Genomic DNA, 27024 nt, shown 5'->3' on the forward strand with positions numbered 1-27024 from the left:
TCTACCCTGTATCTCTTTTGTTCGTTCTTCACATTTGTTGAAGGTGTCCTCTGCGATAGCTGTTGAGCAGGAGTGGCACAGGCCTACAGTAAAGAGCCACACACAAGTCCCTATGCAGGGGACCGGGAACCTCTCCCTTTCTCCCTTTCTAAAATGTGTGGTTTCTACATGTTCATTAAGCCCACAAGGAGGCCTTCAGAGCACATTCCCAGCTTTGTTTCACCACAATTGCTAACTTCCATTCTGCCTCTTTAAATGCTTAGCGGAGACTTTGGTATACTGGGCACATTTTTAAAATGGCCTGTTGAAGAAGGAACAACTGAATGAATGAATGAATGAATGAATGATTGAATGATCGAATGAATGACTGAATGATCGGTGATAGCAGCTGATGGTGCTGAGCACTGGCAATGTGCCAGCCATTTCACACACGTCCGTGCAGATGCCTTTTCCATCCCAGTCCCCACACGACTACCTCGTTAGATTACCTGGGGTCCAGAGGCTGAAGCATGTGGCTGCACAGACCAAATCCCCTGAGCCCCCAGTACCACTACCGGGATGATGGCTTTAATTCCCCTGCTGAGAAACACGCCTGCTAAGCCGGAGGCTGCTTGGCGTTTTATATATATATATATGTGTGTGTGTGTGTGTGTGTGTGTGTGTGTATAAACACACACACATATTATGTGTAACAGCATGAGACAGCGTGAGCACACACCTTGGTCCCGTGCCTCTCGGGAAGTCTGTGACACTCCGTCAATCTAACAAATCCCGCTGACCTCTGGCCCAGCCCTTCCCCACTCCTCAGGCCAGGGCTTTAAAGGACCTGAGCCATTTCCACACAGTGTCTGTTTTCTTAGAACACCAGTCTTCAGCAAAGGTCTGGGAAAAGGCAGAGAGCACAGGACATATTCTGGAATTCAGGTAATCAGCTGGAGGGTTTTAAATCAGAGACAGTTTTGGGACAAGGAGAAAATCCCATGTGAACTTAGAGGAGACTTGACACATGGGTCTCCGTCCCACTGCCAGCACATTTGAAAGGACAACTCTGTGCCTGCCGCAGTTATGCTTTAACCGGTCCCCAAAGATAAGAGCCGCGATACGGCCTGTGAGCTCCCAGGGTCTGAGCAGAGGCCGCAGGAAGCAATATCAGCAAAGCCTCAGCGGGGCCTCTCAGGAAACTCAGTTCCTGCTTCTTCTCCAAGACCCTCACTTTAATTGAAATTAAAGTATTTATTTTTGTTAATTACTACAGGAAAGCTGGAATGAATTTTGAAATACAGCACTGAGGTTAAAAGGGGATTTGAAAAGCCAGCCTGGAACTTCCACTTACAAAAAAGAAGGCTCTGCCCCAAATGGCTGTTGGGGCTTTTTCTGGCAGGGTACCCCAGAGCGAGGGGGCAGGGGCTGTGTTTGACCTTGAAGGGCTGGGTGTTCCCACGGGCTGCCGCACCCCACAAGTCTTGGGAGGAGTTCAGAGTGAGAGGCGGGAACTGGATTGTTTGTGTTCTATTTTGTAAATCTCCTGTGGAAGAGCTCATGGAGCAGTGACTTAGTGAGGAAGGAAGTGGAGGAGGGGAGGACCAGAAGGTCGTGTGGTTCTGGTGGAGTGGAGGGCTTTCCTATCAACACTATTTTGTTGTTGCTGTTGTTCAGAAGTATTTATTTAAAGCAAGATCAGAAAGAGCCTTAAGGTTCATCATCTTCAAATTAACCCACCTCTACCAGAACCATGCTGAGACAAAGACCACCATCACCCTTCCCCTGGGGGCTGGGGCTCACCCCTCATCTCCACTTTGGGCTGGTCCTGAGGCAGGCAAGGCCAGACACTCCTGGCCACAGCTAAGGAGAAGGTGAGAGGCCCCACAGGGCTTTCTCAGGCCTCATCTTCCAGGATCCCCCTTTATAAATGATGGTGTTCTCCCCTCAACCTTTCAGCCCTTGGGGTGCAGGTGGGGAGGACAGCCCCACCCCAGAGACCCACCTGCAGCTGGTAGAGGTAAGGGATGGGGTTCAGGGGGGCTCTGAAGCTACACCTCTGATGAAGTTTTTAAGCAGAGTGGTCACCAGGAGAAGCCTCCGCTCCTGTCTCTGGACTCCAGATCTCAGAGCATCTGTGGCTTTGAGCTCCCCCAAAAATGAAAGAGTCTGTTCCTCAGGCCACCTTGCCACCTTCCCATGCGGGCATAGAATAAGTGCTGGACCTCGGAAGAGGCAAGAAAGTGTCAGAATGTCCTATTCCCAGACAGAAGTGGTGCAGCATGGGCACCCTGCTGTGCTGGGAGGGAGGGCTACTGGGACCCCTGTTCTGAGAGTCATGCTCTGAGCCGGGGCATCCATGCAGGCTGAGAGGCTGCACCATGGAAACAGGCCACCTGGATCAAATCCTGAGATCTTGGCAAGTGACATAAACACTGAATGCCTTTGTTTCCCCATACGTAGAATGGATTAATCAGAGGGTGGAATGAGTTTATGCAGAGACAGCACTTGCTTAGATAGCACCCATGGAGAGTCCCGTGCAGGTGCTCATGATTGTCACCATTCCCTCCAAATGCCAAATCTATTCTCTCTTCTCCATCCCTTTTGCAGTGACCTTGAATTTGGCCACCATCTTGCCTTTGTGATGAGGTCCATGTGCTTGGGCCTGAGGGGTCCACCCCTCCTTCCTAGTGTCCCTTATCTGGTGGCTTCCTCCCTGTCCTCAGCATCTCCCAGTCAGAGTCACTTCCCCACCCTCAAGTGCCTTCACGCCCTCTCTGCAGCCAACTCTCACCCACAGAAGCCTCTGGAACAGGGAAAGGACCTGTCACGCTGTTTGGTCTGCAGGACTCAGGGCTCTGGAAGGTGAGGGGCCATCTGGCTTGTTCACTGCTATCTTCCCAGAGCCAGGGGGCTTGGCTGACAGACCCATTCCATTCAAACTTGGAGCTCACCCTCCCCGTGCCTTGCACGGTGGCCTCACGACACCTGCGCCTCCTGCTCTGACCTGCTTCCCTTCCTGCTCTGTATTCGTTGGCAAACTTGGGGAGATAAGAAATTTTGTCTTACTTCTATATATATTTCATGTGGTGCTTAACACCGGCAGGTAAGTGCTTAAGAAATAACTAGTCAAAATGTCTAAAGATGATGAATGTGCTTCAACAGCACTGTGAGCTTTGTCTTCTTAGTGATATACTAAAGTGATCGTTAGGTTAAGTTTAGCTGCGACCCTTTGTGGAATATGCAAGAACAAATAAAAAAATAACTCACATAACTGAAATCTCTGGTCCTTGGACCTAGGAACCCACAAAGCTGTGTGATGTGAACGTGCTGGGTAACTCATCCTCTCTGGCCCAGTGCAGATGGGAGCAGGAGGTGCAGGGCTGAGTCACCACCCTGGGGCCACAGTTGGTCAGCAGGGGTAGGCTCTGCGGAATTCTCATCTGAGGATGGGAAAGCCATGAAGGGAGGGAGCAGACCTGGACAAAGAAGACCGGAGCCCTCTGGGACCTGCCTTGCAGTTGCATTGGAAGCTATGTAGAGCAAGCCAGGGTCTCTTCTCCATGACAGCCTATCTCCACCAACACACTGTGGCCTCTCCTCAGCGCTCCACCCAGCGTCACTTTCACTCTCTTACAGTCTTGCTTGTGTGCTATGACACATACACAGCACGATCTGTCAGTGTGGTTTTCGTGACTTGGCACCTAGGAATAGGCCTGAGTGGTCTGGAATGTGCCGGCGCCACCAGCTTGGAGTCTCCTTCCCTGTCTCCCGGTGTGGACGGGATAGCCCGGCCCACTCAGCTCATCTTCCTCTCCCTCCCATTAGCAGCTCACAGGCACCGGGGCCTCTTGTCAGTAGCAGAGCCGTGAAAGCACCTAGGGCTTTTTAAAATGGACTTGGACCAAATTAATTAGCCCATGTACTTGAAAAAAGGAGCCTTTGAAGTTTTCTTTGATGTTTATCTGTATTAAATTTTACCTCATAGATGGAACTAAGTATAGTTTGGTGCTTATAGAGTTGTGGTCAGAGAGTGCCACACGTAAGCCGGTTTCATTCTGAGAGCCCTGCCCTGCCGCTACCGTGCATTGTTCACCAGGCCTGGCCTCAGGACTGTAAACTGATATTGTTTGCTATACTACAGAACCACATCAGTGTCTGCCTGAACACTCAACTCTGTGAGACTGTAATCTGCATTAGGTGATGAGAAAGCTCTGTTGTCCAAATAGTCTGGAAGAATGTGAGATGAGGTGCAGTCTGAATGGCAGGACTCTGCAGTCCTGGGCATGGGAGGTTCCACGGGGAAAGGGTGGCGCAGGAGCAGGGCTTTCCAAACCGCACGGATGATGGGATATTTGGATGACTGTGCCGTGTGATTTATTCTGAGATTTACTAGCTGGCTTGTAAATCCCAGGAAGAGTAGACAGGCTTTCTTAAGTCTAACTTACTCCCAGTACGTGAAAGCCACTGTGAGCTCCTGTGTGGGGAATTTAGGAGGCACTTGCTCTTTCTGGCTAGTAAGCAAGTGGTGTCTCTGCAAGCTCCTGAGATGGTTTTGCACATGGAGAGCAAAATCCATTTTCCTTGTAGATGGGAAGGGATGTCTCTCTTAGTCTTCTGGTCTCATCCGGATTCCTCCCAGGACACCTCTGTTTTTTTTCTGTTTCCTTTTGTCTAGTTGATATAATTTTATGTAATCTCTTTAGCAGTTTAGTCAGGACAATGAAACTTGCATAACAGTGGCCAGCTCTCCCATCAACATTTAGAAGAAAACTTCCCAAGATAGTTTGTGCCTTTGTGAATCAACACAGGACATTTATAAGCCAATAAATCCCATTTTGAGGATGTCAGGAGTTTAGTTTCTGGTCAGCCACTAAGTGTTTCTGGGTAGTTTTACTTCAAACGTTTAAAAAGAAAATTTTTTAATATTCAGATACATTGTAAGTAACCCAAGAACAAATTTCTATTGTCACAATTTGGGGAATCATTGTTTTCATTTCCCTCCGGGGACAGCTGTTCCATCATTGCAACTATTCAAATACAGAGGAATGAGGTTTCTCTTGTGAACTAAAAAGCAAATCTAACAGAGACAAAGCGTTAACTGCCCATAATGTAAAAGGACTTCAAATCAAAATAAAGCTAATCAAAGTACAACAAACACAAGAATGGCTTTAAATAACAGGTTGAAATTGTAGGTAACATTATGCAGAAAACTGTCATGGAAAACTTTCAGGCCCTGGAAAGTTAAACTCAGGCTTTCAGTAACTTCTGCTTAAATGGGACCCGCACTAAGTTTATTCTCTGTAATGGACACTATTATATTCGTTTACAGAAGGCTAAATTTCGGGGTCAAATAAACCTCCATTTATCTAGGCCAGGCCGACTGGAATGTGAGCATGAGAAGGAGGGCCGGAGAGCAGCTCATGAGCAGTGGAGCTCAGGAGCAATGGCGGGCATGTGATGGTCATGCTACACCAGGGAATGAGGGTTGGCGCAGATGTAGATTAGGAAGATGTTTCTGGGTATATTTTAGTGGCTGCTCCAACCTAGGTCAGCCAAAGGGGATCAAAGGAGGAAAAGAACACTCAGTGGGGATCAGCCATGTGCTGGGCCCGTGATGGGCGATGCGAAGGGGCTCACTGCCCTCCCTACCTCCCAGAAAGACAAGGGGCAGAACACACTCCACAGCCGGGAGACCAGGCACAGAGAAGCCAGCAACGTGCCCACGTTCACACGGTGAATGCGCCAGAATCCAGATCTGAATCCACAGTCCACTGGAGTCCTGAGCTCGTCCTATATTGGACGAAACCTGCCAAGACTACCTGCCCCTTAAGGAAAACGGTCACATACACATTTCACACGGATGGCCCGACCACCTCTCCACCATGTGAGGAGTCACCTTTGTGGAGCTGGGGGTTACTGGGAGACGATTAAGAACAGCTGTGGACTGTTGGCCCCCTCTGATGAACGGGGGAGGGGCAGTTCCCACATGCAGGGCCGGGTTCGGGGAACAGCCAGGGCTCACCTCCCGGTTGGGACAGGTATGCACAAACTTAAGTAAGCCATAAACCAACCAGATCTTCTGGGGCAATATGTGCTAAGAGGAAAGTAAAACCAGGTGATAGAGACTGCCTGGGCATGGTGGGCAGTGCTCTCCATTCCCTGCTTCAGATAACCAGGAGGAGAGCTGGGGAAGCAGGTCTGGGTTCCAGGTCAGGGCATGAGTGGATGTAGCTCCACACCCAGCAACACCTGCCCCAGGCTGACCCGCCCCCCCAAGACAGTGGGTTGCACAGTGTCCCCACATTTCACATCTACCCAGACCTGCAGAACGTGACCTTATTTGGAAATGGGGTTTTGCAAATCTAATTAGTTAAAAGTCTTGAAATGAAATCATCTTGGATTTAGGGAGGGTCCTAAATGCAATGACTGGGATCTTTTTTAATATATATATTTATGGAGTACAATGTTTGTTTTGACATTTATACACATAGCGGAGTGATCAAATCAAACTAATTAATATATCTATCACTTCACATATCTATCTTTTTTTTTTGTGCTAAAAAGATTTACAATAGACTCTCTTAGCAGTTTTCAAGCTCAATGACTGGTATCTTTATTAAGAGAAAGGAGAGGGGCCTGTGGTTGCAGAGACACAGGAAAAGGCCGTGTGAAGACAGAGGTTGACGTGGGGAGGTGCAGCCACAGCCCAGGGATGCTGGGGCCACCAGAAGCCAGAGAGGCAGGAAGGATTCTCCTCAGAACCCTTGTGGGAGCATGGCCTTCTAGACACCTGGCCTCCAGAGCCAAGAGGGAATAAAGCTGTGCTATGTTGAGCTACCATGTTGGTGATAATTTGTTGTGGCAGTCTTGGGAAACAAATGCAGCCACACACAGAAATAACAAGCACCTCCCAATAAAAAGAGGCCCCGGCATCCGAGGCACGCAAGACCCTCCCAGGACCACTGCCTAACGACGGTGATGGGAGTGTTCTACTCTGTGGCCCGGGTTATGACCACGAGAAGGCAAAAATATTCAGTGATTTTTGTGCTCAGAGAAGCATGAGGGCTCCCCACTTCCTGGGCTGCTGGGGGCCCCCTGTGTCTGCAGCTGAGAAATCAATGTCCAATGGTGCTGGAGTAAAAGGGGCTGTGCAGGGTGTGCTGCTATCTGGTTATCCTGGGAGGTGGTCCCTGCTTCTACAATGCGGCCCAGGAGCTCTGCGATGGGAAAGAGCAGACCCAAGCACCACGGCTCCCAGCAAGAGCCTGCCTGGTGGTGTCAAGGGCAGCTGTTGGCATAAGAGCACTCCAGATGTTTTTGTCTTCTTGTAGGTCACCTTTTACATCTGCCTGGAGTTGGGCGAGGGCCTCACGAATGACTCGGCAGGACTGACTGCCACTGCTAACCAGGGGGATGCAACCAATGAGGAGGACCTGCCCAGGCTGAGTGGGTGTCTGCTCCCTCCCTCTGGTCCCTGGCACATCCCTGGACCCCCTGCCCTGCTGTTGGAGGGAGATGAGGGGCAACGACGTATTCTCAGAGACAGGGCCTACCTGCAAATTCTTTAAAGTCAATGGGGTGAAATGTACACCCACTGTCAGAAAAAAACAGGACTTAGCAAGTTGAGTGCAAATAACTGAGGCAAGATTGGGATGGAGATGGGAGGGGTTTGGGGCAAAAGCAGAAGTCTTTCTGGGTCCACACGAGCTGTGAAATACCTGGCTTGTTGCTCTGTGCCTGTCTCCAGCACCCAGGTGGGGCCACCTGACCGCTCTGCTCTCTCAGCCCTGCCCTGGCTCTGGAGCGAGCCTGTGGAAAGGGGGACACTTAGCCAAGGCCCCAACCACATAGCAGTAGCAGCTGCACCCTCTGTCAGCTCCTTGCACCTGCTCACTGGGCCTCCTGCGAGGCACCTGCTCCACTCCACCACCATCACCTGGGTCCTCCTGGCCTTGGCCTGGCTTGCTTACCTTGTTATCAAGTCCTGACTGGGGGAAGCAATATTCCTTCTCCACTACAAATCACCACAGTATTCACAAAGAATTCCAGAGAAATAAGAACAGTGACATCAGACCATACTGAGCACTCAATAAAGAGAAAATTCTTCAAAGGTAGCTGATTGATGAGAGTTTCCACATGCAGGTGGGACAGGCACTGATTTGTGCACAAGAAGATCAACTTGATTGAATCGAAAATAAAGGAATGTGTGTGTGCTGCATGCACGCACACACATATCCCCATGGCAAACTCTCGCTATCCCAGGAACGCAGACCGCGTGTGAAGATCCCGGCTCCTTATCTCCCCTCCGCTTATCTCCCCTCCCTGATTACCTTTGCGATCTGCACACACCAGTTGAGCAGGTACTGGGAGCCGATATTGTCTTTGTGTTCCCGGACATAGTCGAGGAGGCAGCCGAAGGGCATGAGCTGCGTGATGAGCTGCACGGTGGAGGTGAGGCAGATGCCCAGCAGGCGGCACACGTGGGGGTTGTCCACGCTGGCCATCACGTAGGCTTCCTGGAGTGGGGGAGAGGCGCGTCAGTGTGGCTTCCCATGGTGGCCAGAAGGAGGGGCACATGGACTCCTTCCAGGTGAAAACGAATGAATGAGATCTTGAGTTTCAAAATATGTACTCATGAGTGAGAACATGTGGTGTTTGGTTTTTTTGTCCTTGCGACAGTTTACTGAGAATGATGATTTCCAGTTTCATCCATGTCCCTACAAAGGACATGAACTCATCATTTTTTATGGCTGCATAGTATTCCATGGTGTATATGTGCCACATTTTCTTAATCCAGTCTATTGTTGTTGGACATTTGAGTTGGTTCCAAGTCTTTGCTATTGTGAATAGTGCCGCAATGAGAACGCATGGACACAGGAAGGGGAACATCATACTCCGGGGACTGTGGTGGGGTGGGGGATGGGGGGAGGGATAGCATTAGGAGATATACCTAATGCTAAATGACGAGTTAATGGGTGCAGCGCACCAACATGGCACATGTATACATACGTAACAAACCTGCACATTGTGCACATGTACCCTAAAACTTAAAGTATAATAATAATAAAATAAAAAAAATATGTACTCATGGAGGAAAATCTGTGCCTGGGAAAGACCTAGTGCAGGGACGTTTATGCAGGGCTGTGAAGTGACAGATGCAGTGGGAGGGGGCCCCTCCTGGGTGCATCTGGGGATTCCCCATGACAGAGAGGCCCAGGCAACAGTGGCCATAAGGAGCACATTGGATAAAGGAGGAGCTGGAGTCACCTGATCTCTGAGTTTGGGAACTGATAGTGTCTTTGTTATGAAGACCTCCACCTCAAGGTTAAGGATGCTGTGTTTTAAAATATCATGAGGGCCTGTAGGAATCTGTGTGGGGTCCGGAACACCCTGGGTAATGACTGACCCTGCACATCAGGGATGCTGGCTCTGGGTGCTGCAGAGGAGAGGCGATGGAGAAGGCATCCAGGGAGCACCGAGCCAGCAGGGAGAAAGGCCTCCCTTCTCCACAGGCCAGGCTTGGCCCTGACTGTGCTCTGGGAAATGGGTGGGCATTTGGGCTGGGGACCCTGCGCATAGCACCTCTGCAAAGAGTAGCTGGACAAGCTCTTTCAATGGACCAGTTCCAGGCTTTGAAATGGACAGAGCATTCAATCTACAGTGACTAAAGGCTGCCTGGCTGCCCGGGACCCATTTCTAAAGAGAAGTGGTCTCTCTGTGCTGTGCCCCCAGGCTCCCTATGGGAAATCCATGCTGCACTGAGTCAGGCATCTGCTGCCCTGCTAATTCCGGCCGGCTGCCAAGGCAGGGGCCTTCCTTTGACAGAGCTATAAATACAGACTTTATTTTAACCCTTCTGCTATTCTTGGGCTGAGGAAGCTAAATTTATTTGCAATCATGCACACAATGGGGGCCTCTTTTCTGTCTGACTGAGAATGAGGGAATCCCCAATTTCCACCCATAAATTCTCTTTCCTTTTAAAATACAAATGGTGGTGACCTTTTATTCAGATATAGAAAAGAACACATGGACTGCAGCAGAATGCATGCAGAGCTGCTTTTCACATCTCAGCAATGCCTGTGTTTTGAGTGTGGACTTGGGCAAGTTAGTTTCTCTGCTGAAGTGAACCCACAGGGCCAGCCTCTGAGATAGGGTGCTGCTCCAGGGTGCCTGGGCAGTTCAGGAGCAACAGGCCAGCGGGAGGCAGGGTGGAGATAGGAGACAGGAGACAAAGGCAAGGTGGGGCGAGGGATACAGACAGTCGACCCTCAGTATCTGGGGAATTGGTTCCAGGACCTCCCGCAGATATCAAAATGCAAGGATGCTCAAGCCCCTGATATAAAATGGCACAGCAGGCCGGGCATGGTGGCTCACGCTTGTAATCCCAGCACTTTGGGAGGCCGAGGTGGACGGATCACAAGGTCAGGAGATCGAGATCATGGTGAAACCCCGTCTCTACTAAAAATACAAAAAATTAGCCGGGCGTGGTGGTGGGCGCCTGTAGTCCCAGCTACTCAGAGAGGCTGAGGCAGGAGAATGGCATGAACCCGGGAGGCGGAGCTTGCAGTGAGCCGAGATTGCACCACTGCACTCCAGCCTGGGCGACAGAGCGAGACTCCGTCTCAAAAAAAAAAAAAAAAAAAAAGGCACAGCATTTGTGTGTAACCTACAGACATCCTCCCATCTACTTACAGCATTTCCTGATTACCTATAGTACCTAATACAATGCAAATGCTATGTGAATAATTGTTATGCTGTATTGTTTAGGGAATAATGACAAGAAAAAAAGTCCATATATGTTCAGTACCGATGCAATTTTTTTCCCCAGTGTTTTTCATTGTGGTTGATTGAATTCATGGATATGAAACTGCAGACATGGAGGGCAAACTGTAAATATTTACTAAAATACAAATATGCTCACAGACTTTCCTTGCCCTAAACCCTGCCCTGGCCTTCCCTGTTCTTGGGAAGCCCCGAGGCTGCCTGCCCTCCTCCCTCCAGGCTCTGGTCCTCCTCCCCACCTTCTCCCCAGGAGAGCTTCCTTCCGCCCTTACCCACGGGAAGACCTCTGTCCCCAGAACCCTTCCACCTCCTCCTTCCTTAGCAGACTCTTTCTCAGAGGAGCCTTCCTCAACTCTTTAATCTAAATGAAACTCTCCTGGTATCTTGCAGTTTTTCCTTCAGAAAGCAGCCTTGGCATTGCCTGGGAACCTTTTAGAGCCACACATTCTTGGGTCCCGCCCCAGGCCAAGAGGTGAAATGCAGGGGACAGGCCCAGCCTTCCCTATGAACAAACCCTCTGGATTCTGAAGCTTGATGAAGCTGAAGAGCCACTGCTTTGGGGCACTCATTATAATCTGTACTTAAATACTTGTGTGATTTAAAAAATGCCCTTCCCATCAAGCTTTTTGAGGAAAGAACAGCTTGGTCAGCTCCTAGCACAGGCCTAGGGTCTAGCTGGCGCTCTGCAGTGTCAGGTCGCCCAGCACAAACTTGCTCTTATGTTGCCTCAAGCCTCCGCCCTGTATCTGTTGGCAAGTGTGTGGCAAGTGCTCTGAGGGCCTGGACCTTTGTTTCTTTGACATTCCAGCAGGGACTAGGGCAGATCTAGGCACATACCTACTTCAAAACTGCCAGGGTTGAACTGTACTGAAGTCATGCAGGGTCAAAGACTCAAAGCAAGTCAAAGTCCAGGCCGCTTTCATTCAAGACAAACAAACAAAAACTATAGCTTTAAATATTTCCTGCAGTGTTTAGGCTCTCTATTTTCAAGGAGATTGTGTGTTATTTTCCTTTTATATTCTGTTATATTCCTTTTATATTTATATTTCCTTTTATATTCATTTTATATAATGTCACAATTTTAAAGAAGAGAGGAGATGTTTAGTATCTGTGGACTCAGTAGATATTGAAAATATCCCTTTAACTTGGAGAAGTGCTTGTTTATAAAAAGTCAGAACTGGGCAGGGCCAGGAAGCATATTTTGTCTGAGGTCACTGTAGTCAGAGGGTAAGCTGAGGCTGACGAGGTGAATGGCCCACCTGAGGCCATCCTGCGCAGGGTCAGGTCTGGGCCCACAGCCGGGTCTCCTGACCCTGGCTCCCTCCATGGCCCACTGCTCACCCCAGTGGGTCGGAGGCGTCCCAGGTCCTCTGTGTGAAGGCAGCCTGTGGGGCCTGTTGGGTGCTCCAGTTAACAGACTTTAGACGTGAGAGACACACACACAGTACACATAGAAATCTGTTTTGCGTTCCCTTTCCATTGCCTACCCTAAATTTAAACTGGAAAGCCTATGAAAAATTACTAGGCTATGGGATTGCCAGAAAGCACAAATCACATCTCTCCCCCCGAGTCTGGGAAGCTGTACAACCATAACACCAAAGAAACCCTCTGGCTCTTCCTATTTTCTCAAGATCTGCTTGAGATTTGAAAACATATTGTATTCATCTGAGAGGGAAGAAAAATCTGCAAACCAGAGCAGTTTGAGCAGCCCATCTGCTGCAGGGCCTCGTGGGGCTGACCTGGGGCTGGGAATGGGGAGCAGAGCGGGGGGCGTGGGTGTCGGCCACACAGAGCCTGGAGCCCCTCCAGGCCCCATCCTACTAAAATCTGATAGACCCACTGGGCCATCACTTCCTCCCCACCCAGCAGGCACAATGGGAACGCTGTTCAGTCGTGTGTCCCGTTCGGTGTACGCAGAAGCTAAAGCGAGCTTTGTTCTCGGCTGTTTGTCTTGGAAGTGGTAAATGTGCACCGTGACCTACAGCAAGCATGCTTGGTATTCCACAACAATCTCCGCGGAGCCCCAGCGCCCGCAGGCTGGCAGGCAGAGCGCACACTTGGAGCCCCCATGGCTCCTGGCCCAGTCCCACCGCAGGAGTGTCCCTGAGGCTTTGTGACCTTGAAAGCCTGTTATTTTGTCCTAACTGCTGACATGACTTTTGGTTCCTTCCTTCTGGCTTGTCTCCCTCATCTGTGAACGGCTCTACCGTGTGAATTGGGATTCTACTACCTCTTGAACTCCTTAAGGAGAGGTGTATGTTCAGCCTTATGAATGAAGGGCAGGTGTCCCCTGCATTTTAAGAACTTTACTCATTCACTAAGCCACTGCTAGCAACATGGAACTGGGGCTGCAGTGTGTGTGCTGGCCGCGGGGCCTGGTGTCTGCAGGGGAACGTGAGTATGGAGTCATTGCTACCGTGTACGCGTGCATGCGAGTCTTTCTAAAAGCACACGTGGCCCCATGAGCTGTCCTGCCGCAGGATTAAGGTGCTATTTAACTCCCTGTTGGAATTGGCCTGGGCACTGCGGCTTTTGCTTTCTTTACCAGAAAGTGCCTCCTCCAGCTTCCCCTTCTCCATCCCAGTGTGGTGCCCTGCCTGCCAGGATTGCTGGTGAGGCCTGGGCAGCCTGAGCTGCAGCACAAACCACAGGCTTCAGGGAACACTCCAGGCTTGTTGCCCTCTGACTGCAGCAGACATGACATCCATCATTGGAGAGGAGGGGGGACATGGCCGCAGTGAAGAAACATGGGGCAAGGAAATAAAATGATGGAGGGGGAAGAGGGGATGAGGAGACAGGACGAGCAGGAGGCTAAACTGAGCCTTTCTTTTATTTATTTAATATATTTAGAGACATATATCTCTCTAAATATATGATATATCATATGATATTATATATGATATATTTATATATCTACATAACTATATAAAGAGTATGTATCTAGATAGCTATATTCAGATATATATAGGTATCTGTATTAATATCTATATCTAATTTTTTTCTGAGCAGGGTCTTGCTTTGTCACCCAGGCTGGAGTGCAGTGGTGAGATTTTAGCTCACTGCAGCCTAGATTTCCTGGGCTCAAGCCATCTTCCCATCTCCTGAGGAGCTGGGACTACAGGCATGAGACACCACACCCAGCTAATTTTTTATTTTTTGTAGAGACTGGGTCTCAGTATGTCGCCCAGGCTGGTCTCAAACTCCTAAGCTCAAGGGATCCTCCTGCCTCAGCCTCCCAAAGTGCTGGGATTACAGGCGAAAGTGACCACGCCAGGCCCATGGATGCTTCAGATGTTGGGTGCGCTTAACTTTTAAGCCTTGACCTTATCTATCTTCTATCCCATTTCCAACTCCGCAGAAGCATATTTCCTCCAATTAAAAGGTCCTGGGGGGCACTTTTCAGTAAACACTGCTTCCTTCCCAAAGCCCAGCTATTGTTTTAGAATACATCCAAACCCTCCTCACACTGCATTATAAATACCACTGAAATTCACATTTCAACATGATTTTGTATAATTTATTAGAATGTGTTGAATGAATAAAAAATGAATTAAGGAAGCAAATTGTGCACAAAGATTTTCCTACACAGCACAGCACAGGTGAGGGGCTAGAGATTGTAAGTGAAAGTCTTCACAGATTGCCCATCTTCCTGTACTTCTTGTGGTTATGTTAATAGACTTAACATTTTGTTACTAGGATTTGACTCAATTTGTAAACCATTAAAATGAAAGCTAATTTTTCTTGATAAGTATATCATCAATTTTACAGATTTTTTATTGTACTATATCAATTCATCATCTTTCATTTAGAAGTATATCAACATGGGATTTTCCCTACTATAATAAGAGGAAGAAAAGCTGTCCAGAGAAAATTAAACTATAGATTTCCTCCAATTAAAAAACTGTGTCTGAAGACATTTTTATAAAGGCCCATGTTCTCTTCACTTGCTATGTATTCTGTGGGTTAGACATGAGGCGGGCGATATTACTCTCTGGCTTTTGTCCTTCTTGGCTGTAAGATCAACTAAATTCTCTAGCGTGTTGAGGTACTAAGGACAGCCATTTTTCCTTTTCCTTGATTCTGCTTCCCTAGTCCACTGCCTGAGCCCCTCGACCTCCTCTTTCACTTGCTCTGTGTTGGGACAAGAGCAAAGGTTTCCACCAACTCACAGCAAGCCCAGGCCAGTGTAGAAGAGGCTCTGTCAGACTCCAGCCAGTGTCTTCCCACCACTGGCTGGGGAAGGCCCAGAGAAGGTGGAGAAAGTTCAATAGAATTGGTAGTAAGAAGATAACAATAATCTTGTGGAATTTTCCAAGAACTTATTCCACAAAGTAACAATCAACAGACACTGGAGAAAAATGTGAATTATTTTGACAGAAAGTACAGAAGGTGAGCAACAGTTTATAGACTGCACGCCATCATATTCTAGGCACCTTTAAAAAAAGCCATTTCAAAGCTGAGATAACTTGGTGGAGTGAATTGAATGCAAGTTTCAGAGTCAGAAACAACAAGGGCACTAAACCCTATCCCAGCCATATAAGGGTCAGCCAATGTGTTTATGCCTCCATTTCTTCATCCAAAAAAATACCGAAAACAATACCCATGCTCCAGGCTCACCAAAAGCACTCACTCATCATGCGTGTCAAGAAACTAGTGCTGGGTAGATGCCAGTGATTGCCTGTTTCTAGCCTTTTGGGGTGGATACCAGCATGGGAGAGGCCAGTGCTGTCTCTAAGGGGAGGGAGTTATACCCACTAGAGCTAGAAAGGGAAAGACATGGAAAATGAACATTTAGGATGTGGAGATGAGCACGGTCTAGAGCAGAGCAGCTGCCAGACATGAGAAAAGGTGGGCCCTGAGGTTCAGAGCCATGGACCCCCACACAGCAAAGCAGAAACTCACATCGAGGATTTCCTTGTTGGCTTTCGGAGACGTTGCTTCTCTTAATTCCTTGATAGCAACAGGAATTTTAACTTTCTCACCTTCTGGGATCCAGAGTCCCTATGACAGAGAGAGAGGGAAGACGTTAACTGCCAATTGTGAGACAGTGCCACATGCTGCCCAGTGAGCTGGGTGGATTTTACCAGCGATGCACCCCAAAGGTGAGGGACACTGGGGCTGTGGAGCGGCACCCAAGGTGGATATTGCTGAGGGCTATGACGCTCCCACAGCCCTGCAGCTGTCAGGCTCCACGAGTCACACTGATTATTTAGATAAAAGAATCTCAAGCTTGTAAAGCCTGTTATAAAGTCCGTGTGGATCATTTCATCCAGAATTTAACGATGCTGCATCTAAGCCTAACTGAAATCGGATTTCATGCAAAGAGGATCTAGAAGAAGCAAAAGAAGATGAGCCCATTTCAGCTGGGCTGCATTCTGATGCCGTGCAGTGAGAGGTGGCCCTCCTCCCACCCTGTGCTGCTCCCCATGGCAAGGTCAATGGCGTCTTTCATAAAAATGCCTTTGGTCTATGAATTGGTCTCACAGGACCACTGATCACTGTGGTTATAAAAGATTTCCTCTCAATAACTTGGGAAAAACACTGGAGTTTCCCAAACACTCAGTGAAACAAAGAGTAAAGTAGATGATGCAAATATACAGCTTTCGAGGACTCTGGGCTCCCCACCAGACCGTGAGGGGCCTTGAGGCCCAGCCTAGAGGCCTGTCCCAGGGACCTTACCTTATACACAGTGCCGAACGCGCCAGAGCCCAGCACTTTGATCTTTTTGAATTCAGTTTCCTTCAAGATCCTCAAGAGAGCTTGGTTGGGAGCTTCTCCACTGGGCGTAAGAGGCTCCACAAGCTGCGGGGGACAAGAACACAGAGAAAAGGGTCCCCTCAGTGCTCACCACGCTGGAAAGCAGTGCCAGACGTGGCCCAGCAGGGGGACCAGCAGCCATGGCATGTGCTTGGGTGCCAGGACACGGCACTTGCCAGCTCATTTGGAAGGACAAATGTACACCTTCTCTACAGAGCTTGACAGAAGTTGGTAGAAACACAGGCTCTGATACAGGTGTTCTTTAAGTGAACAGCTACCTTTCAACAAACACAGTTTCTATTTCTGTTTCCACGCCTAGTAGCTGGATTGAAAAATTCCGGTAGGGAAGTTGTGTATGGCAGTCGTTTTGGTTGGGGCACATCACATGCGCTTATGCTTATGAGCCGCTGGGTTGCTCTTTCCAGAGAACATGGCTTCCAGCACAGGACTGGGCTGTGGCAAAGTCCATCATGGACAAAGTCACTGTGTGGACAATGGTGTTCTCCAAAGCAGGAATCTCTTGCCTTCACCACAGTGCTGGCATCGGATCAACAGCCAGGCTTCCTGGCCTCCCTCCTACGCACACACAGGCACCAGGTCCTAAGCAGATGCCACACAGCTTTGTGGGCATTGAAGGGTGCAGCCTAGAAACATTGTCATTTCCTCGGATGGATATACTAACATGTCACTAACTGGGTATAACTGCACATTCAGAGATTCTTTCTGCATCATAATACAATTATGTATCTAACATACACAACTGCTAATGGCCCGTTCTTGGGCCTGGCCCTTGTTCCCGTCGGGGTGCGAGGGCTCCTGAGTACACCCAGGCCTGGCACTCACCTCCCTCTCCTGTAGCAGCCTCCGCAGTGTGCGCTTCCGAACGATGTGGCGCCTTCGCATGAAGAGGCCGATCCCCAGGGCCACCACCAGCAGCAAGAGGAGGGCCCCCACCATCCCAGTGGCAATGGACGGAATCTTAGGCCTGGAATGAGGTGGAGGAACAAGGAAAGGTGAGGTTGCTGACAGATTCCACGGCCTTGGCGCTCAACACACCCCTGCATGTTTCAGTGCACTGACATCTTGTAGAATGATCTCGGAAAGTGAGATACTATGTAGCTTCTAGAAGGAGAAAAAACAGGCTTCTAGGGCAACGTTTCCAATTTTCTCAAGCTCTCTCCAGTCCCCTACCAGGTCCACTTTTCCTCATTTTTAAAATTGAGGCTTTATCTGGACCTCTCCATATGATGAGTATTTTTCAATTTGTTGATTAACAAAATATAATTCAAAAAATAACTTAAGACTTCAATAATGCTTTTTCATGGATTGGTATTTTGTTCATTCCAAGAGTACTTCCATGCAGTTGAAGTGCCGTAGTCCATACACATAGACCAGGCATTGCCTCTGGCCAGGGTGGGTGAAGGGACTTTTTGGCAATGCTGAGACTCCTCTGGGTCCTTGGCTTTCAAGATGAGCACACGGATTGTGTGAAATACTCTCTGAACGAGCTTGAAGGGGTTTATAAAGGGATAGGATTCAGACATAGAAAGCATCATTGTGATGAGTGATGTCACCATGCAGCCTCAGACTGTAGGGTGCATTTAATCCTCCCTCCCACAGAGGTCATGTCTAGTTCCAGAGAGAGGAAACCAGAAGCTATGTGTGCCAGCTCACTAGAATACCGGAAGATATAAAGAATCATTTGCTATGGAGCGCATGTCCGTAGGGCGCCACAGGAGTAAGGGTGGGTGAACAGGAGGAGAAGAAAAAGATGGAAAAGAGCAGATGTAAGAAGGCATGGCCGTGACTGGTTTCCAGGTGGAGACATGGTGGAAAGCCCCGTGACTAAGATCCCTGAGATTGCAGCGTGGAGTGGGGAAGTTCTGCTGGGTGTCCTAGCAGCTCACTGAAGAGACGGGAGTGGAAGGGGACCCAGTCTCTGCGAAGTTGCCCTCTTCCTCGATCATGTGACACTGGTGGCAGGAGAGAGAGCTATGGCTATCAACTCAGGGGCGGAGGAGCATGCCAAAATGAAGGAAGGGCAGTGGTGAGGAAGGGACTTTGTAGATGTTACCAGAGATGGCAGAGGGGCCTGGAAGTTTGGCTCATGTTTGGAAACATCCAAAACGGCAAACAGGTGCTCAGTGTATAATTCCCTGATTCCCGGCTAGATGCCGTTGAGGGTAACACCACTCTTTCCTGGTGAGTTTGAACAAGATTTTTCAACTTTGCTTTTCTCAGGGCTTCCCTCTGGCAAACTGGCCAAAGCTGATGTTGAAGGAAGCCCTTTTGCCTTTGCGGGGCAGTGTGTCTGGGAAAGAAAGCGAGGAGAAACACTCCCCTATGCTGGAGGGTGTCATCGAACAGAAAGGCCACTCACATACAGGCTTGTGATGGGACCAATGGGGTAAGTGGACAGAAAAGAAGGGGAGCTAGAGGCAGAGAAGGACCCAGCAAAACCAGTGGAACCAAGGAATTCAGAGGCAGGCCATGCATCGAGCAATGGCGGAGCAGGCAGCAGCCCCAGCACTGCGTGTCCAACCTTCCCTCCACTGAGGACAAAGTTGGCACGTGGAGCCATGTGGAACCAGCTGGGCAGTCTCTGCAGAAACCCTGGCTGGGGGTAGCCTGGCCCAGAGCTATAGAAACTTGATCAGGACAGAGGACAGTCAGAAACGCAGGAAAGCATCATCTTCACCCACAGCACCGTGGTCATTCTGGACAAGGTCCATTTGACACAGAGCCGTGAACACTTACCCATTCGCACAGCCTTCAAGACCTGGCCCAGCGCATCTGTAGGAAGTGAAAGAGAGATATACATTTTTCTCATTCTACTTCTTTGACATATTTCTTGGAGATTTTTAATTAAATCATAAGGCAATATATGCTAAACTACTCTTAAATAATTAAAATCACAATGTGTTTGAATGTTGGATTGGTGGTTATTTATTATGCATTTATTCATTTGTTCATTCACTCAGCAAATATTTTTGAGTTTCTACTCTGTGACAGGCGTTGTTCTAGCATTGAACAAAGCAGCCAGTTTGTTATTGAAATGTTTTCACATCTGGCTTTTGACACAGATAATTGTCCCACCGCTGGCTCTAGAATTTCAAATAGAGGGGCAGAAGGAACCAAGGCCAGAAGCATGGACTGGGGCCACGCTAATTACGGAGAAGGCTGGCAGCATGGAGTCCTTGCAGGTTTCTGGCAAATTCTGTGCTTTGAACAATCATCTGGGAGCGAGGAGGAAGAGGTCAGTCCTGGGGGTGATGGTTAGGCTACTAGTTGGGGTGAGAGGCATTGGCAAAGGGAGTGGAAGGAAGGAAATGGGTAGGATACTCTTGAGAACCTGGTGGCCCACGTGCAGGGGTGGCAGAAAGGAAAAGTGGGGGGAACAGACGAGTGAAGGCATGAGGCTCAGTGGCAGGAGGAGGCCGTGAGGATCACAGATGCAGAAGGCCAGGCATGGAAGTGGCTGCATCCACCCCGACCCAGCTGAAACTCTAACGGCAGAAGAGATGGGATCCAACCTAAGCATGACTCCTGAGCAGCTGGGCTCACGCTCTGGTGGGACATGCTGCCATCATTACTTTGATTACAGGATGATAGTTTAAAAAGGCAGAATAACGTGGCTTTGAGACTCTCATTTCCTGGCCTGGGGAAAGATGGACAAGTACATTTCAATATGTGAGAGGCCTGGGGAGCCCTGGTTTAACACTATAATCTGATCCTAACAGTTTCTATCTCTGCTCTTCAGGTCTCTGTTCTCTACACTGCTCTTCTTAATTTGGGGGTCTGGGTGCTCCCTCTTTTCCATGGTGTCATGTAGTGCAGTCTTACCCCTGTGGTGCCTTTGAGCTTAGTTCATAAACCAAGCACACAGGCTTCGTAGAGGTGGAATATACAGGAGGCCTCGTTACTGCCCACCCCACTACCTCCTACAGACACCAAACAGTCTGAGACAGAAAGCAGTCACTCAGGAACGGACCTAACAGCAGTCTCTCCCTGTCTGCTGAATGCAATACAATGGGAACACCCTGCAGAGGGAGGGCAGATTGAAACTGCAAATTTTCTACAAGATGCAGAATCTTATGCAGCCTCTGAAAATGCTTTTGGGCAACCATAGGGATTGCTAACAAGAAGCTGTGACAAACAAACTTGTAGGGAAAGGTAGACCAGTTGACCCTTGAAGAGAAGCTGGACAAGGACAGTGGCAGGACGGGGCTGCAGGAGAGAAGGATGTGAGAGCGTCAGAAGGCGAGGGGCTCCTGCTGACGCTGATGGGGCCCTCGGTAACTCTGCAGAAATGACTATTGGGTATGGAGTCAAGCAGGCTATAGAATGTTATTTAATTCTGTCAGAAAAGTTATTCTCTGTCCGCCACTTGATTCTTTTTTTTTTTGGTAAGGAATTTATACATATTTGCAATTATAGCAGTAACTAAACTTTGTTACATATAATTAAAATAGGCAAACTTTCATATTATTTGGTTTATTAGGATAAAGATTTCAAAGCAACTTTCTCCTCACCATGTACTATGAAAACACAGTTCCATTTAAAAATAGATATTCTCGCTGGGTGCAGTGGCTCACGCCTGTAATCTCAGCACTTTGGGAGGTCAAGGTATGTGGATCACCTGTCAGGAGATCAAGACAAGCCTGGCCAACATGGCGAAATCTTGTCTCTACTAAAAATACAAAAATTAGCCAGCCATGGTGGCAGGTGTCTGTAATCCCAGCTACTCGGGAGGCTGAGGCAGGAGAATTACTTGAACCTGTGAGGTGGAGGTTGCAGTGAGCTGAGATCACGGTACTGCACTCCAGCCAGGGTGACACAGTGAGACTCCATCTCGAAAAAAAAAAAAAAAAAAAGAAATAGCTATTCCTCCAGGGTCCCTCCCCCTCCTCTGGGTGGCTGTGCTTGCCCGGTTGGAAGGTGGGGCTTTTGGAATCAGCAGCTGCTTATGCTGTAGTCTGGGCTCTGATGCTGCTGTTCACAAGTTGTTAAAGAAACCCCTGTAAGTGTTTCTTTAACAATAGAAATGGAGAAGTCAATACATCCCATCTGAGAAATGAGAGAGGCAATATATTCAGGAATGTTGTGCACATCCTAAGAAATTTAAAAAGTTTTCCCTTACTCTCATCAACATTTCTCCATATTTAAAAAATTAAATCCATTTCTATCGTGCAATTCCTATATAATTAATGGCTTTGGGAGAAGACACAGGTGGCAATAACAAGATTATATCAAACTATATACTCTTCTGAAAAGGCTCAGAATCAGGAATGTAATCACACATACTAAAGAAAATATTTATAAAATTTCATATGCCAAATAAATAGCATTAGGACTTTATTTGAAGCAAAGGGAGAAATTGAAATTGTAGAAAAGAAATGCAGTTTTAGTGGGAGACTAAAGTCAGACAGTGAAGATTTATTAGGACCTGGGAAAAAATAGAAAGACATTAGAAAAATGACCACTAACATTTTTAATTTAAATGTTGACTAAATCCCCTCTTTCTATATTTGGCAAACTGTTTCTTATACAAAGTAAGTATATTGAAAATGCCAACACCCAATCACTTTCTGGACCTCCCCTAAGCCCAGCGACATATGCTCACTGACACAGAGATACTCACGCAGAGATACTGACGCACATCTATTCCAGAAGAGAGAAAAGGGGGGAAGATAAAACATTTATTCTATACAGATAATATAATTCTGTTTCAGAGGCTTAGCTCCAAAATTGCTTATAGAAATAGATTACGTGAAAAACTAGCAAAGCATCTTTTATACCATGCTTCATCAAGCTCACAAAGCGGCCAACAGAGCTGGCATGTTGGTATACCCAAAGGCGAAAATATGAAAAATCATTGCTCCCAGGGAAATATTTGCTAAAATTCGAAGTCAATTCCAGATTTAAAAAAACAGTTAAAAACTAGGTATAAGTGAGTACTTCCTTAACTAGGTAGTTAGTATCTCAGACTAATAGCAAATGTTTTTCACGCTGCGACATTAGAGCTATTCCCATCACCTTTAGATGCCAATCTCTGATATCCACTGTCATTATGTCTGATATTACTCTGGAAACTTGGCCCTTATAACATGATCTGATACTTTTGGAAAAGGTATTAAGATATCACTGTTGGAGATTATGTGAGTGTTTTCCTAGAAAGTTCACAAATCATCATCATGTCTCAATCACCGTCACTGCCACTATTGTTACTCCCACGTCCTCCTCACCATCACCACCATCATTGCCACCACCATTGTGACTCCCACCTCCTCATCACCATCAACATCACCAACATCAACTGCCACCTCCTCACCACCATCAATACCATCATCACCACCACCATTTTGACTCCCACAGCCTCACCACCAACACCGCCACCACTGTGACTCCCACCTCACCACCATCATCAACACCATCACCACCACCATTGTGACTCCCACCTCCTCACCACCATCCCACCATCAACACCACCATTGTGACTCCCACCTCCTCACCACCATCCCACCATCAATGATGCTATCATTGACTCAGTATTCACCATTTTCCAGGTACCATTTTAAGTATATGATATATCTTAACTCATGGTCATAAAAATCCTGTGAGCTATGCAGCATTATTATCCCAATTTACAGAAAAGAAAGTGAGGCACAGAGAAGGTAAGACCCTTGCCCAAGGCCACACAGCTCATACAGATGGATTCAGAGAAAGAATGAGTAACAGTTCCAAACAAGGCTGAGGATTTTGAGAAACAGAAGTAAGTGTGAGCTACTATATGACAGCTCAACTTCTCTTTCTGATAGTTGAGTGGGATCCAGTTTGATTGACAGCTTTATTATTCCAGTAAATAAGATACACACAATCAGAGTGCTTCTGCTAATTCCGGTCAAAGTAGTTTTTTTTTGTTTTTGTTTTTTTGCGACAGAGTTTCGCTCTTGGTGCTCAGGCTGGAGTGCAGTGGCGAGATCTTGGCTCACTGCAACCTCTGCCTCCTGGGTTCAAGCGATTCTCCTGCCTCAGCCTCCTGAGTAGCTGGGACTATACGTGTATTTTTAGTACAGATGGGGTTTCACCGTGTTGGCCAGGCTGGTCTCGAGCTCCTGACCTCAAGTGATCTGCCTGCCTTGGCCTCCCAAACTGCTGGGATTACAGGCGTGAGCCACTGCGTCTGGCCCAAAGTGGTTTTAATTTAAGTAGCAACAGCTTAACAATCAACTAGCTTTAAAAAAGTGTCTTTAAGCAACATTCCAGGCAATGTTACCTTTTATTCATTGCAAAACAGTTAATCCCCATGCTAACCTTAGAAATCTGGAGAGAAACGCAAAAGCCCCTGGAGACAGGCCGAGGTGGCAGCTGCCAGGACCTGTGCTCTTTTGTCCCTCTACCCTCCTGTTGTCATGTGCAGCATTGCATGACACAGGCCCGGCCGGAGACAGGGTGCATGGCAGAGAGTCATTCCCACTGCACTGAGGCCTGCTCACAAGCAAGTTGCTACTGGCAAGGCTGTGGGGGCCAAAACACCTTAAGTAACTGACTCCAATACAAACCTCGGCAATTCGTTGCCTGAAAACTTGGGAGACATTTTTGATCTCTGAATTTGCAAGAGAGGAAATGTTCTGTTCTCCTTCACTTTCCACTCACCCATAGGTGCAGTTTGGATGGCACAGGTGGCACATGTGGCTGGCGTCTGCATACTTCCAGACCAGGGTGTTGTTTTCTCCCATGACTCCTGCCGGGCAGGTCTTGACGCAGTGGGGGCCGTCAATGTAGTGGGCACACTGGATACAGTTGTCTGGTCCCTGCACCGAGGTGGAGAAAAATGTTCATGCATGTCTCTTTCTTTTCTCTTTCAAAATGGAAGTAACTTTTTACTTAAAATATTTAGTGTGTGTGAGTGGGGAAAGCCAAATGATAGAAAAATTCTTAAAGGAGAAAACCAGTTCTTCTGTGATTGCACCTGCTTGACATGGTCACTGTCAGTTGCTTAGAAGTTCTCCCTGTTTTTGAATGCATATAATATACACCAGCATGGAAGAAATGATATTCTCTACATTATTGCTTTCTGCTTAACCATTGTGGGCATCTTTCCTTGGCAAAACCATCTTGATTGGCCCAAATGTGTATTTATGGTCAGATAGTCTTTCTTGCATATTATATTTGAAGTTAAAGGGAAGCTCAGAGGGAGGCAAATTTAAGAAAACCCACATGGGTGTTTCTCCAGTGACAGGAAGGTGGCAAGTCTCTGTGCAGTGGTTGGCATATCAAGGACTGAGTCATACGCTACCTTCTGTTGGCAAAACTTGGAATAACCTTGCAAAACTCAAATAAAAGCATTGGGACTCAAATAAAAGCACTGCTCAGGTTGTGTGCCCCACACTTCAGAAGCAGCAGAAATAAAACCAGCAGGGAAAGGCTTTCCCCTTGGCCAAGTTCTCTAATGTCGGTTTTGTCCACCCAAAGGCTGCGTGTGCCCAGAGCCAGCACAATTAGATGACTATGTCAATATCGCCAATTATTTTAACGACAGAAATTTAACCCAACACCATGTAAACCTATAAACCAAGGCTTTACTTTGTAACCAGCCACGCTGGCAGCCTATCCCTCAAAACACGGTCCTGTCATCTTCTGCCCAATTTAGAGAATGTCTAAAAAATGTTTTCAGTTAGTAGATTTAGAACTGGCTGTTGAAGCTCACATAAAAACAGAGCTCCCTATATAATAACACTGAGAATTAACAACATCAGGACATTTGGTGTGAGAGGGGCCCAAATTCTCATTCACATTCTTTACAAGATTATTGTAAAGAATATTTTATCTATATGTTATTGAACATATAGATACAAAACTATGCAGTTTAAAAAGTTTTGCTAGGAATTTCTTTAAAAATTCTTCAATTAATTATAAACTAATGTTAAGAATTTGAAGATGTTTGATGAAAGCGATAAAGCAATGCTGACTAGGTCAGGGATGGGGGACACCAGGTGAAAACAGCTGCCATTAAATGTGAGGATTTAATAAGCTTAGATAAGGTTGGGGGTGTCAGCAGAAAGAGTGAATGTTCATCGCAGGCTAATGTATGTGCTAATGTCACTGACACCCTGCCTGGACAGCGCTGTCAGAGCCCACTGTCTCCTCTGGGAAGTGGCTCTGATGGCCGTCCTGCCCACACAGGATGCCCTGGGCTATCGTCACGGTTCGGCTTCTGTGAAGGCCCTTACCATGAAGTGGACGTGGATAGCAGCAAGGGGCTCTTACCTGTCCCGTGCAGGTGATGTTCATGACCTGGGGCAGGCATTCTGGGTGGCACTGTATGCACTCAGAGTTCTCCACAAACTCCCTTGGCTCGCTGAGAGGAGGAAGAGGAAACCCGTCAGCCCCGCCTCTGAGACACTGTTGCAGGAACGCAAATCACCTCTCCAAAATTCCAAATAACTTGAGGTAATGGTCAAGGAGTTGGGACTCCAGGACTATATAGTAATATAATCAGCTGCTTTTGTTAACTGAATCCTGGGTCATCTTCTCTCTGAGTAAACACATGAGCTTCATTCATAATCAAGACATCTTTTCTGCTTTTTCTACAGCATAGTTTTTGCATATTGGGTAAGCAAGCCAAATGATAAAAGAAAAGATAGTTCTGAGGAGGTGTTCCCTGCCTCTAATACCAGATTCATGGTTATCAAAACTAAGCTGGAAAAATGATAATTTTAGGTTAAGTGATAGAAACAGGAAGCAGGGAGAATGAACTTGCTCAATGGTTATTACTAAAAATGGTGAGTGTGGAACACAGGTGTGAAAAACTTAGCTTATAATATTTTGACATCCCTCAAGATGTACAGATCAATGTTAAGCAAGAAGCTGATGTTTGATTGAAAAGACAGAGCAGATGTGCGGCTGTTTGTCAGTAAGACTGGACTCTGCCTGGTAGTCAAGCATAGTTCTACCCTCCAGCAGCGAACAAGGAGTGTTTATTCTCAAAAGTGTGTGCCTTGGCCAGGCGCAGTGGCTTATGCCTATAATCCCAACACTTTGGGAGGCTGAGGCGGGCAGATCACTTGAGGTCAGGAGTTCGAGACCAGCCTGGCCAACATGGTGAAACCCTGTCTCTAATAAAACTACAAAAAATTAGCTGGACGTGGTGGTGCACACCTGTAATTCCAGCTACTTGGGAGGCTGAGGCAGGAGAATTGCCTGAACCCAGGGGACAGAGGTTGCAGTGAGTTGAGATCACATGATTGCACTCCAGCCTGGGTGACGGCATGAGACTCTGTCTCAAAAAACAACAAAAAAGTGTGTGCCTTTCTTCCTCCCCTTTGGTCAATGGCACCAATTAAACAAAATATGATACAGGGTTGTGTCTTCTGTGCTTCTTCTCCGGGTCACTGCCCTTGCTGAAGGGGGCTGGGCTTGCAGAGGGAGCAGGTGCTGCTGGACACCAGGTTTCTCTACACTACTGGAAGGACATGGGGCTCCCCACGTGCGTATTTTCAT

At 47.6% G+C, this 27024-nt stretch overlaps 1 protein-coding gene across 1 annotated transcript in view; it reads right to left on the reverse strand.

Annotated features, from left to right (window-relative positions):
- Nucleotides 1-27024, reverse strand: part of EGFR (epidermal growth factor receptor) — a 67701-nt gene that overhangs the window by 20322 nt on the left and 20355 nt on the right. Inside the window, exons 13-19 of the mRNA XM_032758025.2 lie at nucleotides 25792-25882; nucleotides 24178-24335; nucleotides 19279-19314; nucleotides 17365-17506; nucleotides 16444-16566; nucleotides 15667-15765; nucleotides 8313-8498 (exon numbers count right to left, since the gene is read on the reverse strand). Of these exons, the coding sequence (XP_032613916.1) occupies nucleotides 8313-8498; nucleotides 15667-15765; nucleotides 16444-16566; nucleotides 17365-17506; nucleotides 19279-19314; nucleotides 24178-24335; nucleotides 25792-25882 (835 nt within the window). The remainder of the gene's footprint in view (nucleotides 1-8312; nucleotides 8499-15666; nucleotides 15766-16443; nucleotides 16567-17364; nucleotides 17507-19278; nucleotides 19315-24177; nucleotides 24336-25791; nucleotides 25883-27024) is intronic.

This window comes from Hylobates moloch, unplaced genomic scaffold, assembly GCF_009828535.3.
Source record: "Hylobates moloch isolate HMO894 unplaced genomic scaffold, HMol_V3 SCAFFOLD_1, whole genome shotgun sequence".
NCBI classification, from domain to species: domain Eukaryota; kingdom Metazoa; phylum Chordata; class Mammalia; order Primates; family Hylobatidae; genus Hylobates; species Hylobates moloch.